The sequence below is a fragment of the Corvus hawaiiensis genome, chromosome 12 (assembly GCF_020740725.1).
Source record: "Corvus hawaiiensis isolate bCorHaw1 chromosome 12, bCorHaw1.pri.cur, whole genome shotgun sequence".
In the NCBI taxonomy this organism is placed as follows: Eukaryota; Metazoa; Chordata; class Aves; order Passeriformes; family Corvidae; genus Corvus; species Corvus hawaiiensis.
The window spans coordinates 9912576-9924903 of record NC_063224.1 but is presented as its reverse complement, the minus strand read 5'-3'; the positions used below and the strand labels follow the sequence as shown (position 1 = coordinate 9924903).

General features: G+C 38.7%; 1 protein-coding gene across 1 annotated transcript in view; it reads left to right on the top strand.

The window, feature by feature from the left end:
• Positions 1 to 9294, top strand: part of MMP2 (matrix metallopeptidase 2) — a 30009-nt gene extending 20715 nt beyond the window's left edge. Inside the window, exons 10-13 of the mRNA XM_048316866.1 lie at positions 2015 to 2151; positions 3948 to 4107; positions 6723 to 6832; positions 8276 to 9294. Of these exons, the coding sequence (XP_048172823.1) occupies positions 2015 to 2151; positions 3948 to 4107; positions 6723 to 6832; positions 8276 to 8379 (511 nt within the window). The 3' untranslated portion in view covers positions 8380 to 9294. The remainder of the gene's footprint in view (positions 1 to 2014; positions 2152 to 3947; positions 4108 to 6722; positions 6833 to 8275) is intronic.
• Positions 9295 to 12328: the final 3034 nt, after the last annotated feature.

The following is a 12328-nucleotide window of genomic DNA, read 5'->3' as shown; positions in this document are numbered from 1 at the left end:
GTCAGATATGATTACTTCTTTAAAAAAAAAAAAAGTATTTTTCCTCCCCCCTCAAATCAAGGAAAGGAAATTACTGGGAAAAGGGAATTACTGAAGGTGCTGTTAGCCATAGAGAACAGTTGAGCTTTTCCACTGGGCACAGAATGCCCAAGAACAGCATTTCCATGGATGGTTTTGTTCTGAGAGTGAAGAAAAGTTCACACTTTGAAATTTATCAGGACACTAAAAAAGACCCACTGATTTGGGTCCTTTTGATAACTGCATATAATAATAATCATCATCATGGCAAATATTGATTATGTTAAAAGATGATGTAAAATACTGTAACTAAATTATTAAAACCCTCTAGAAATGTAATATTAAGATTTAATAGGGATGAGTTAAAACATTTTATTGTGTTCAAACTGAAATTAGAAAGCCAAATAATTAATTTCACCATTTCCTCAGTAAGATGTGTAGAAATAAAAATACCTTCTACCCAATTCAAAAACAAAATAAAATTCAGCTTTGAAAAAGTTTCCCTTTCCAAAAGAAAACCTCACCAATTTAACAAGTCCCTTGAAATGTGTGGTTTATTAAAAACCTGGTGTTAAGTCTCTGTTGGCCCTGGATAGTTTGAAATTCATGCAGATAGCAATTACTGAAGCTGATTCAGCCATAAATCAGGTTCAAACTTGACTGAGAATTCTGTAACTCGGGTTTTTAAAGGAACTACTTTTATGAATGCAGTGTTATAAGTACTTTCTATATGAATTTCCATTCCATATCATATTGGATCTGCTTTTCTGTCTAAAAAGAGATGCATGAAACAAATGGTATTACCTATTACAGCATTTCATATGTATTTTAACACTTTCAAGAGCAGCAATTAGTCAAATGGCTTATTCTTTGCCTCTTTTTTGTAAATGAAAATTATGAGTCATGCTCAGAGATATTTTTGTACATGTTATATATATATATATACATCTATGTATCCACAACAAGGATACGATAATATATTATTATCTTCGTTATTGATAAAAATACAGCAATTTGTTAAATTAATTTAGGACTGCTCCTCCAAATTTAGGCAAAACAAAAATGCAGTTTAAGATCCTGGGCTTCTCAAAGGTATAAGTGTTATAGGCAGGAACGGGTAATGACAATTTATACTCTGCAAAAAATAAAATGCCAGTAGCACCTTGAGCTTCAGAAACATATTAATGGTAAAAGCAGTTTGACCTCAGAATTTAATGACTATAGCTTGGTGCAAGAGCAATTCCACCAGCCTGCTGATTTTTCATTTTATGACCATATTAAAACTTTTGTTCTGTTGGGGAAAAAAGTTCTTCATTCTATGGAGGAGGAAATAGCAGTGCTATTTTTAATACCAAAAGCCCTCAGCACAAAGCTCTGCCATTTAAAGATAATTAGAGCTTTTTAAGGCTTAAATCAAATGATCATCCTACTTATACATAAAATAGCCAATAAATTACCCTTTGCATTTCTCTAATGAACGTTTTTAGTGCTAGCAGTTTCTTTTACAGCCAAACTCACTTCCAAGCACTGTGATATACTGCTATTAAATTTGAACTTTAAGTCACTACAATAGTAATTGCAAGAGCAGTTCATGGAATACAAAACTCTGCTTGTGTCAAATGCTCATCCATCTGCTCCATACACAGCAGCAGGAGGGCTCTAACAGTTTAAATGCTGTGTAAATGAGTTTATTTGTATACTCAAAGCACAGGATAAATTTTTCCCTGATGCAAAAAGCAACAGGAAGCAATCAGTGCAACAATTTCACCAGCAGTCCAGCATGCAGCTTATGGTGCAGCTCCTCTAGCAACATGCCTCTAAATAAATGAGTTTGCTTTTCAGTCAGTGAAGAGTTCCAAGTGTGTGTTGCTGCTAATTTGTGTGTGCGCATGTGTGTGTGTGCGTGCTCATACGGCCTGTGCCAGAAGTGATGAGAAACAGATGTGCTGCTGAATTAGTTCATTGTAGATCTTGTACAATTTTCTGTTCTGCTCAGATTCATGTGGAGGACTGTAAACCCCCGAGGAAAACCCACAGGTCCTCTTCTTGTTGCTACATTCTGGCCTGATCTGCCAGAGAAAATTGATGCTGTCTATGAGGCCCCTCAGGACGAGAAGGCTGTATTTTTTTCAGGTATTGGTTTTAAAGGCTATATTTTTTTTACAGGTATGGGTTTTAAGTTTCAAAGTGTAAGTATCCATTTGCATAATGTTGCATTCAAGCTCACTTTCCTCTGAGTTGTACCTGGGACAGGGAACAGCCTAAGAGCCAGCAGAGCCAACAGGTAGGGTGAGACATCTCCCTCTTCCCATGCTCAGGATTTTAGGACAAAGGCTGGATCTGAAAGACTCTAAACAGCATTCAGCCTCCAGTACAACAAAAGGAGAGCTGTAACCACCTAGAAAGAGACACTCAACAATAAGCAAAGCCAAACAAGAATCATTATTTAAAATGCAATGCAACAACAGTGGGAGCTCTCTTTCCTCAGTCGCTGCTCTGTTTTTCTTCTATTTCTTTCCATCTTAAGCTATTATCTCAGCACATGTTGCTTGAGAGGACTACTTTTTTCTTTTTCCTCATGCCTTTCCTTGTCTCCTTCTCTTTTGCCAAAGACTGACTTCCACTTTGGCTTCCAAGCATCTTCCTTGGTGGCTCATCAGGCAGAGGATACAGGCAGCCGTGCAAGCTGCCTCCATGGGAGAGGAGGAGGACAGGAAGCTCTGCTCTGTCTGTCACACATATGGTTCAGCTGTAGTGGCCAAATGAGCAGAGCTGTGAGACTGTTTTCAACGTGAAGAACTGAGCCAGCAAAAATGAGGCTCCAATATCTACTAAAAACATGACTAAACATCTCCAGTCATGTAAAAACCATATGGCAAAAGCTGCTGTACATTTCTATACAGGAGAGAAAAAAGTAATGATAATCTATTCCACATGGCTCAGAGGCCATTTGCTTTAGTTTACATCGAGGGGGGGGGAAAAACTTAAAGAATTCAGGCAAACCAAAACACTTCAAATATTGCATATATTATATATAATTCTATCACATCTAAACCTCTCCCTTTCTTTAAAAATTCCAGGAAAATGTAGCTAACCTGCTTTTTAAAAAAATAAATAAGGACTATCAAAAAACAAAGATTGGTTTGAAAATAACACAACTGTCTTAAAATACTTACTAGTTAGTCCCACACTTTACTCCTGAATGGTGAATCAATAACTTCCAAGTATCTCAAATGCTGAACTTTATACTTTTCTCACATTAATACTTTACTTACTTTCTTTCCCACTAGCATAGAATCAAAGAAATGTCCTTTCATGAACAAATCTTTCCATGGCTTTCAGTGAATCCAGTGAGGGTATTTACTAAGCAAATTATGATTCCTTGTAAAGAGCACAGAGCCACTACTACATAGTCCACTAGTACATATCTGGGGAGACACTAGAAAATGTTGTGTGACAAAGGACAACAGGAACTCTGAGCAAAAACTTCCTATTAATCACTCAATAAAATTGGTCAACAAAACAAATAAAGGGCGAACATGAGCTTCTGCATTTGAACATCAGGTGCCCCTGCCCAGTTTCAGACAATTTTCATCATACAAAAAATTTCCTGTATAAACTACTTGTTTTAGCATAACCCAAATTTACCCACAACAGTGTCTGCCTCAAAGTAAGTCAGCTAAGAAGGTAGGAAGCAAGAGAAAAGAGATCTCTTTTTTTGAGGCAAGGAGCACTTCAATAGCAAAAGCAGTGGTAATCACAGTCCGCTTGCATTGTAATCTAGTGCTTCACAGATGGCAAAATACTAGAAAGACCAGTGGTACAGTTAGTGCAATAAAAAGTCACATGGCAAAGCAAAAAAGAAGAAATACCCTTTTGTTAGGGATTATTAAACAGTGTTTGTTTGCTTTGTTTTCTCCCCTACTTAGGAAATGAGTACTGGGTTTATTCAGCCAGCAACTTGGACAGAGGCTATCCAAAGAAACTCACCAGCCTGGGACTGCCCCCTGATGTGCAGCGTGTCGATGCAGCTTTTAACTGGGGCAGAAACAAGAGGACATACATTTTTGCTGGAGACAGATACTGGAAGTAAGATGCACTAAGTGGCGGTGGGATGCCGTTAGCCGAGCTGTCTCTAGGGCTGAAAGCACGCTGAGCTTCAGGAGGCAGGGACCAAACACAGGGGGTCATCCTCCGGGAATGTAAAACAAGGGCTGCCAGGACAGTGCTGACAGCAGCAGGAAACTAGCACGTATCTCAGAAAACAGCCTCAAAAACAGCAATGGAAGAGGTCTGGGAGTGTGTGTCAGGCTGGCCACCACTAACAACTCATCCCTCTGCCCCCATGTACCAGCACCTGCCCCACATCAGTCCCTGGCTTTTAAGAGGGGCAAGTTGTCCGTACTGTCAGCTCACAAATACTGAGGGAAAACTCTGCAAAGAATTCCTTATAAATGCACTGATCTCCAATCACTTGAATCCAAAGACTGACCAGATTGCCTAAGAAATTCTGTCACTAAGCCATCAGGTTTAGAGGCACTGGCTTTAAAGGAAAGAGCAGTGTGACTACCAAAGTATGCTGGGGATGACTGTAAATCCTTTCAGCAGCTGATCTACCATCAGTTACACCTTTGCTCTACTAATACAGTTGGCACTGAGGAAATCTGAACAAACCACAAGTTTATCTGTAAGTACTTTGAGAAAAATCTTAGCTTCAATTCATTTTGACAGTCTCTCAATCCTTTTCATGTTTACAGTGAAACCCAGGTGACCTGCTACCATGCTCTTATCTTCCTAGATTAAGTATGCCCTTAAAATGTCTCAAGGCTATTACTGTGGTAGAAATAAATATCCCACATTACACCTGAAGAGTATACTAATTGTATAGTTGTATTTAATAGAATTTCATTATCATAATTGCCAGGAAGATCTGGCACAAAAGACCATCTTAAAAAGCAGAGGAGGAACTTTGTGAGTTACCTCTGTGCTATCAAAATGGCATCAGAACAAAGGAAAGGCACTGACTCCTGCAGTCACTGTCAGAGGCCTGTTCCAGGAACAGGACTTTACTTCAGGAATGCAGACATTACACAACAGGCTGAAAGTGGACCCATTCATTAACTGACAATTTAGAGGAAAGTTAAACATCAGAAATAACCACCAGAAATCTAAAAGATTCTCCAACCTGTAAGGGTTCCTTCTGAGAGATGTTCTATATAAGATATCAAAAGAGGTCTCAGAATAATTGAGTCCATTTTATGTGAACATTAATTTCATGTTATGATTAAACTGAATTACTTACTTTATTATATCCTAACGACTGTGGATTCCTGTAAGTAAATAAAATACCCTTTCACAATTGCCACTTGATCATAACTTTCAATTACTTTAAGGACAGTAATCTTCTCAATTATCTAAAGAAAAAAAGAACTAAAAAGCTAAAGAATGATATTCATTCTTTAATGTCTTATTGTGAAGACCATTTAAACATTTACAAGTAGTAGTTCTAATACAGCCATCTGCAACACTTCAGACTCCTACTAAAACCTACAGGCTATGAGTTAAAAAGCTGCTGGTCTCCTCTGCACCAGCTATTGTTTTGATTAACTGTTCTGCAGGGCCTCCAAGTAATTCATCACTCTAATCACAGACAGTATTTCCATCGAAGTACCTTATCAAGTGCAGTCACTGCAGAATGCATAATTTATTGTTAAGGAAACAAAATAGGATTAAGTGATTTCTATCTGTGTAAAGAAGAAAGCAAGCAGTTGACAAATATTTCAGAAAGAAAAAAATGCAACTCCATCGAACAGACTCTATAACCCTTAAGTATGTGGCTGTTACATTTTATACAAGGACTCTGTCAATGGAATCAAAGTAGTTACATACCATAGTCCTTCCTGTGCCATTATCACACTTACTTTAAATGCATTTTTTGGAAGCCTTCTCTCTCCTTCATTCCAGCCACAAGCTATTTTAGTGTTATTATAACAAGACTGTTGAGCATAGCAAAGTTTTGTGAAGGAGGGGAAAAGGAGCTGGCTCAGATTCCACAGCTGAAGTTTTAAAGCTACCCAGCAAGGTACTAGATTTTCTTTAAATAGCCCAGAAAAAAAAATAGTAAGGAATTTAAATGAATCATTTAAATTGCTTTTGACCAACCTACTGCTAGTTAGTACTGGTGTAACTTTGGGTATAATCCAAGTAGTTCCATAGAGCAATGAGGGAAGGCAACCTGAGATCCCTATGGACATGGACAAATAGAAAATGGGAACATAATTGCTTTTCTCCCTCCAGTACTAATCAAAGACAACCTCTCTGAAGTCTCCTGCTCCTGAAGAGGTGCTTGAGCACCTGAAGGGTCATTGGTTCAAACTATATCCCACGTCACTGCTGCTCAGTACGCCTCCACTCCTCCCGCTCAGCACCGATTCCCATCCAAATTACATTTCTGGAAAGAATTTTCCTTAGAAATTGTATTTTCAATTCAGCAATAATTGCATTTTCAAAGGAAAGATGTAAAATTTCACAAGATTTAAAAGGAATCAGGAATAATTATAATGAAATAGAAACCATGTTACGATCTCAGTTATTATATTTCTGTTTGTTTTATGTAGTCACATTTGCTGAGGACTCTCTGAAAAATTATATTACAATTTAAGATTAAATGCAGATTTGTAATGTAGAGATATAATTTCCTTCAGGTACAATGAAGAAAAGAAGAAAATGGAGCTTGCCTCCCCTAAATTCATTGCTGACTCTTGGAATGGTGTTCCAGATAACCTCGATGCTGTCCTGGGCCTTGGGGACAGTGGTAAGCTGTAATTCTCATTTAAGTCACTAACAAGTTCTCTTATTTGTTTGCTGCAAAACTTGTTGGAGACTAGTTTCTTGTGGTCTATGAGTAGTGTAGGTTTAAGGGTTCAGGGTCCAGTCGGGACGGTCGGACGTAGACGGAGACGGATGGAGACGAGAGATCTCTATAGGCAGGTCTTGGGACACAGTCGGTTTATTGTAAAGGGCGTGGGTATTGGGGCACTGCTCAGAGCTGGTAGACTCAGCTCTGAGCAGGCCCAAGAGAGCAAGAGAGTGAACGGGTGAGAGAGAGAGAGAGAGGGTGTAAGAGCGAGAGTGGGAGTAAGAGCAGGAGTAAGGAAAGGAATGGAAGAGAGAATGTCTGAAGTCCTGGTTACAATACAATAAATCATCTTCTGTACTGAATATTCTAATTGTCACTAACCAATCTAATACAAGATACAAATCCTATAGCATTTACATACAGCCTATAAGAGTTCTTATATTACCATAGAGTGTTACATCTTAACTTCTAAAAACTACTCTTTGGACCCCTTCTGCTGAGCCAGTAGGGTCTGCTCTGACCCTTGGACCTGTTTGCAAGCAGAGGGTATTGTTCCATCAAGAGGGGATTACTTCAGTCGGCCATACCATTGTTTTCCAGTTGTTCAGTAACTAAGACTTGGTATTTCAAAAGTGGCTTTCATTTCGATGTTGCCTGTAGTTTTCATATTCCCAAAATCTTTTGTCAGGCAATCATATTTACAAGGCTTTCCTGTTTCATCTTCCCCAACATCCCCAACAGAGTAGGAGCCAAATGGAGCCACCCAATGGCTGATGCACAGGCATCAGGATGTCCTAACCCCAGGATGCATGACTGAGCCAGTCCTTGTGACTTGGACATTTCCCAGCTCCTTGATCCTCCCCAGGTTCCTCCACACCAGCACACAGTCCCAGCACCATTTCAGCACCATCCTGCTCTAGCACAACCAGAACTCAAGTATGACAATCTCCCTGATCACAGGCATGAATGGGTTTTATGTCACGGTTTTTCTTAACTTCCTATCAACTCCAGCTGAGATCCTGGCCCATGGTTTTAACGGGCCTTAAATTTTGCACAGATATGCACTAAAGTCTGAAAGCAGCACTGGTGTCACATGAGTCTTGACTCAGTCACGTTTTCAACATCTATTTTGCCAGCAAACATTTCATCCCAGAAAATTCTGGCTCACAAACTAGTAATCTTATTAAGGCTCAATTTAACAAGAGCCCTCTTCTACAGGATGGGAATTTTAATGTCTTTTAAAATACATCTTTTTAATAATACAAATACACATTAATATTTTGGGAAAATAAGTCATCCGGTTCATTAAGCTTCATGAAATCACAAAGACAAAAAAATCTTTGATCAAGAATTATGTGCTCCATAATCTGAGCGTGCTTTTTTAATTTATTTTAACAGGATATACCTACTTTTTCAAAGATCAGTACTATCTACAAATGGAAGACAAGAGTTTGAAGATTGTTAAAATTGGCAAGATAAGTTCTGACTGGTTGGGTTGCTGAACTATATGAGATATTAATAACCAAATATTTACTTTTTTGTTATATGCCTTATCTGTAATTAGAAATAGATCTGAATGCTAATTACTGGACCAGTCTGGTACTGGCACCAAAACACTAAGTACCAGTACTGTACACATCAGATAATTTAAGAGTGTTTGCCTCCTCAGTATACAAAAGATGTTTACGTATATATTCTGGTACAATTTTCTCGTTGTCATGCTAGTCAGAGTAGTGCTATGAACAGAACAGCCATCATTCTTTATTCCCTTGGTGCTTAAACAAAGCAATGGAACCTTTGGAGACTGGATCATGCCCCTCTGTTATTCACATACCAGATAGGCTCAAGTGAGATGTACCAGCAGTGCACTTTGATTTTTATTTTTTTTAAATACAACTCTGTTATAAATGGATGGTTTGTCTTGATGTTTTTCACCCTCTTATGAGTTTGAACATTACTTCCATTTATTTACATATTAATACAGAAAGACTGTCAAAGGCACAGGTTGCCTCAGGATCTGCTTTGTGTTGATGCATGATAGAATCATGGCAAAAAACTGTGTTAAAGTATTGTTTTAAAGTACTTTTTATTTTAATACATTAGTTAAATTTAGCAATTTGCTTCATGCACTTTTTTACTACTATATAACTTGTTTATATGGATGGAAACTACTCCGATTTTTGAAGACAATGCGTTATACATAAAAGTCAAGTATTGTTTAACATGGGGGTTTTTTCTGTTCTTTATAATATTGGGGGGTTTGTTCAATTAGGCTTTTTGCTTATGCATTGGGAAACAGAAAATGTTCTTTTCACAATCTGATAGAATGTTTCTCATTAAAAAATAAACCAGAAAAGAATGTTCCACACATGAAGTGCCAACAATACCAATAAAATCAAATTACACTGTCAACACTACTCATGGCCAGGCTTCCTTGTATCACTTGAAATTATAAATTCAGTAGTATGTTTCAGTGCAGTACCTGTCAAAGGCAAAAACATTACCCCAGTATATAAGTGCATAGGGGGTTTATTTAGAAACCTAGGTTATTTTCTCTGTTGGTTCTAAGGTGCAACTGCAGCAATTTAATTGAAGAGATGATACAGCTCCACGTCTGTGCAAAGCCCACTACTCTCCCTGAACAGTTTACACTCCTGTTTGTCATCCACACTCTTTATCACAGGCTGCCTCACCACAGCCCAGGCAGGAAGGGAGGATGTAAGTATCCTATGAGGATGTAAGCTTGAGAAACAGAGATGCAAACCCTTATCCTGCCCATAAGATCAGACACTATCTGGCCAAGGCTCTTATCCAGCTCCATGCACATGAAACACTTCAAAATCCTCTATGGACTGCATGAGGCAAGGTTCTTCTGAAAAACATCTCTCACTTTGAGTCCATGATTCACAGAACTGACCAGTAACTACCTGAGCCCATGATCCATTGGTTTCTTCTCAAGTCCTCTACAACTTCATGTTTGTTTCCACTCAGCACTTTCCTGTTCTAAGCAGAGGTTTTCTTACTGTGATATTCTGAAAATATACTTCTTCTAAAATGGCTGCATTTGCCAAATCACCTTTCAATTGCAACCATCCAGATATAACTCCACTTTAGGAAGCTGTCAATTACTACAGACAATCCTCACCTAGATAGGCCAGCACTATTTTTACTTATGCCAAAAGAAAAGATGGCTTATCTCCTCCTCAGAATACTCATTCTCTTTAGAAATCATTAATCGCCCTCACAATTAGTCTTGCACCAGACACAACAAAATAAAGCACAAAACAAAGTAGCTGTAATTGCAAAATGTTAGTATTGCAGTTTTTACAAACACCTGGCAACCTTCCCACCATAGCAGGATCCATTTCAGGGATGTATGACCTGTCCTGATCATAAACATCTTCCTGCACTAGTGCTAAAAATATTCTCTAGCTTTAATGACTGCCAGGCATTCATTTTGAGCACTACAATAATTTAAGCTCTGTTTTAAGAATCCCCAATAACCATCCCCTGAAGATTTTTATGTTCTTATGTCAGTACTCCCCCAGCATGCCTACCCTAGCATCTGTATTTAATATGGAAAGGGTTTGAAACATAGATATAGTAGAACATTTGCAATGGGCCTTACAGCTCTGAACTTGCTAAATCACATTTCTACTGATTACTGAAATAGTTTCCTTTTCCTCTACAACTTACGCATGTTTTGCAACATTGGCAAATCTACCATCTTACGTTCTGTAGTAATAACACCATAATCCTACAAAACTCTGCACATCTGGTGGGTTTAAGGAGCTCTGCTCAGCTTCTCCTTTTGTTCTTGCCTATGTAAACCCATTCTCCAATGACTAAATCACTGGCAGAAAACCAGAAATAAATTTTCTATCCTTAAACCAATGCTCACTTCTTTCAGTTCAGTTTCAGACTGGCGACTTTAAGATTAACACGGGTCATTTATAAACACATCTGTTTCTGTTCATCAACTGTAACATTTGCCAGGTTATCACTTACGTATGTCAGACAAGCTGGAAGAGTACACTGACCTTCTCATTAGCCTTTCACATCTGACCTGGGAAACACTAAGTTACAAAATGTGTCCTGAAAATGTCTTTGGGTCTAATTCCACTTATTGAGAGCCACTTCTAAAACCTCCCTCTTCTTTCCTGTTTGTAATGAGTTAACCATGAGATGGAAAGTCCTGCAGCTCAGCATATACCTGGCCATGTCCCATGCAAATCTGTCCCACTCACTTGCTTCCCTGTTTAACTCTAGATCTGTCCCAACACTATGGACTTTTTTGATGATCCCTAGACCCTTGGCTGAACTGGATTACCCTTCCTAGGCCTCTCTTTTCACCTCTCTTGGGCACTTTGAGACTGTGCCCTTGTCAAAAAGGACACCATCCTTGCCTTTCCTGCCCTCAACACATTTCTCCCAAGACATTTTCAGAACAGAACCAAAAGTCTTTACCTACCTTCTTTAAAGAGGAAAAAACAAAGGGGAAAAGCATAAGAGTTTATCTCAAAGCCATACAAACCCCAGTACAAATCAAACCTTTATTGAGCTTGTTTTACTTCTTTACTTTTATTAAACTGAAATCTGGTTCACATAGGACTTTTTGGTGTCAGGGTAGAGTTGCACACATGCTGCACTGGAGCTTGTTGCAACATGGAGACAGTTCAGACACTCTTGCTCCTTGAGTTGAAGGAAATCTTCTACCAGTTATGAGCAGGATGGGCTGCAGGCCCCCAGCAGGGCAGCTCCAGTCCAGTAGAGCAAAGGGCAGTGGTTTAGCAACTGCTCCATCACAATACAGAAAAAGCAGCCAAGGCTATAATGAAATGCCACAGCTTAACCACTCAATAGACAGAGCAGCCTGAACGGTGAATCATGCTCAACAGTTTGTGTTTCACTAACACTTTGTATTTGCTAAAAATACATTTTCTTCCTGCTACTCTGTCTTGATTTTACAAAGCAGCAGTTACTCAAACTTATGCAATTGATTGTAACTGTGCTGTTCTTAAAATCGGGAAGAAGTAGGTCCTTTGGGTCCATTTTGGACAAATTATTCACAAACTTGTACATGCATGTTTTTAGCAGCAAAGACTAAGTGAATGAACATACTTCTGCTTTGGGGAGAGCTGAAGTCAGCAAACAAGCAGGCATTGGGCTCTGTGGAACCACAGAGATCGATACGTGCAAGGGGAAACACTTGTTACAGACCGGTTATGTAAAACACTCAAGTATTAAGGTATTTCCAGGTAGGGAACTGTAGTAAGAACAAAAACAAAATCAGAAAAAACCCTCAAAACAACAACAAAGCCAACAACTATGTCTTCAGAACAAGATTCCTTACCTTTTCAGAGAATATCCTTCATCAGACATGTTATTTCTGGTGTTTTTTGGGAAAACAAATTCCCGGTCTGGACCAAGTGGGAATGGATTAAGCGAACC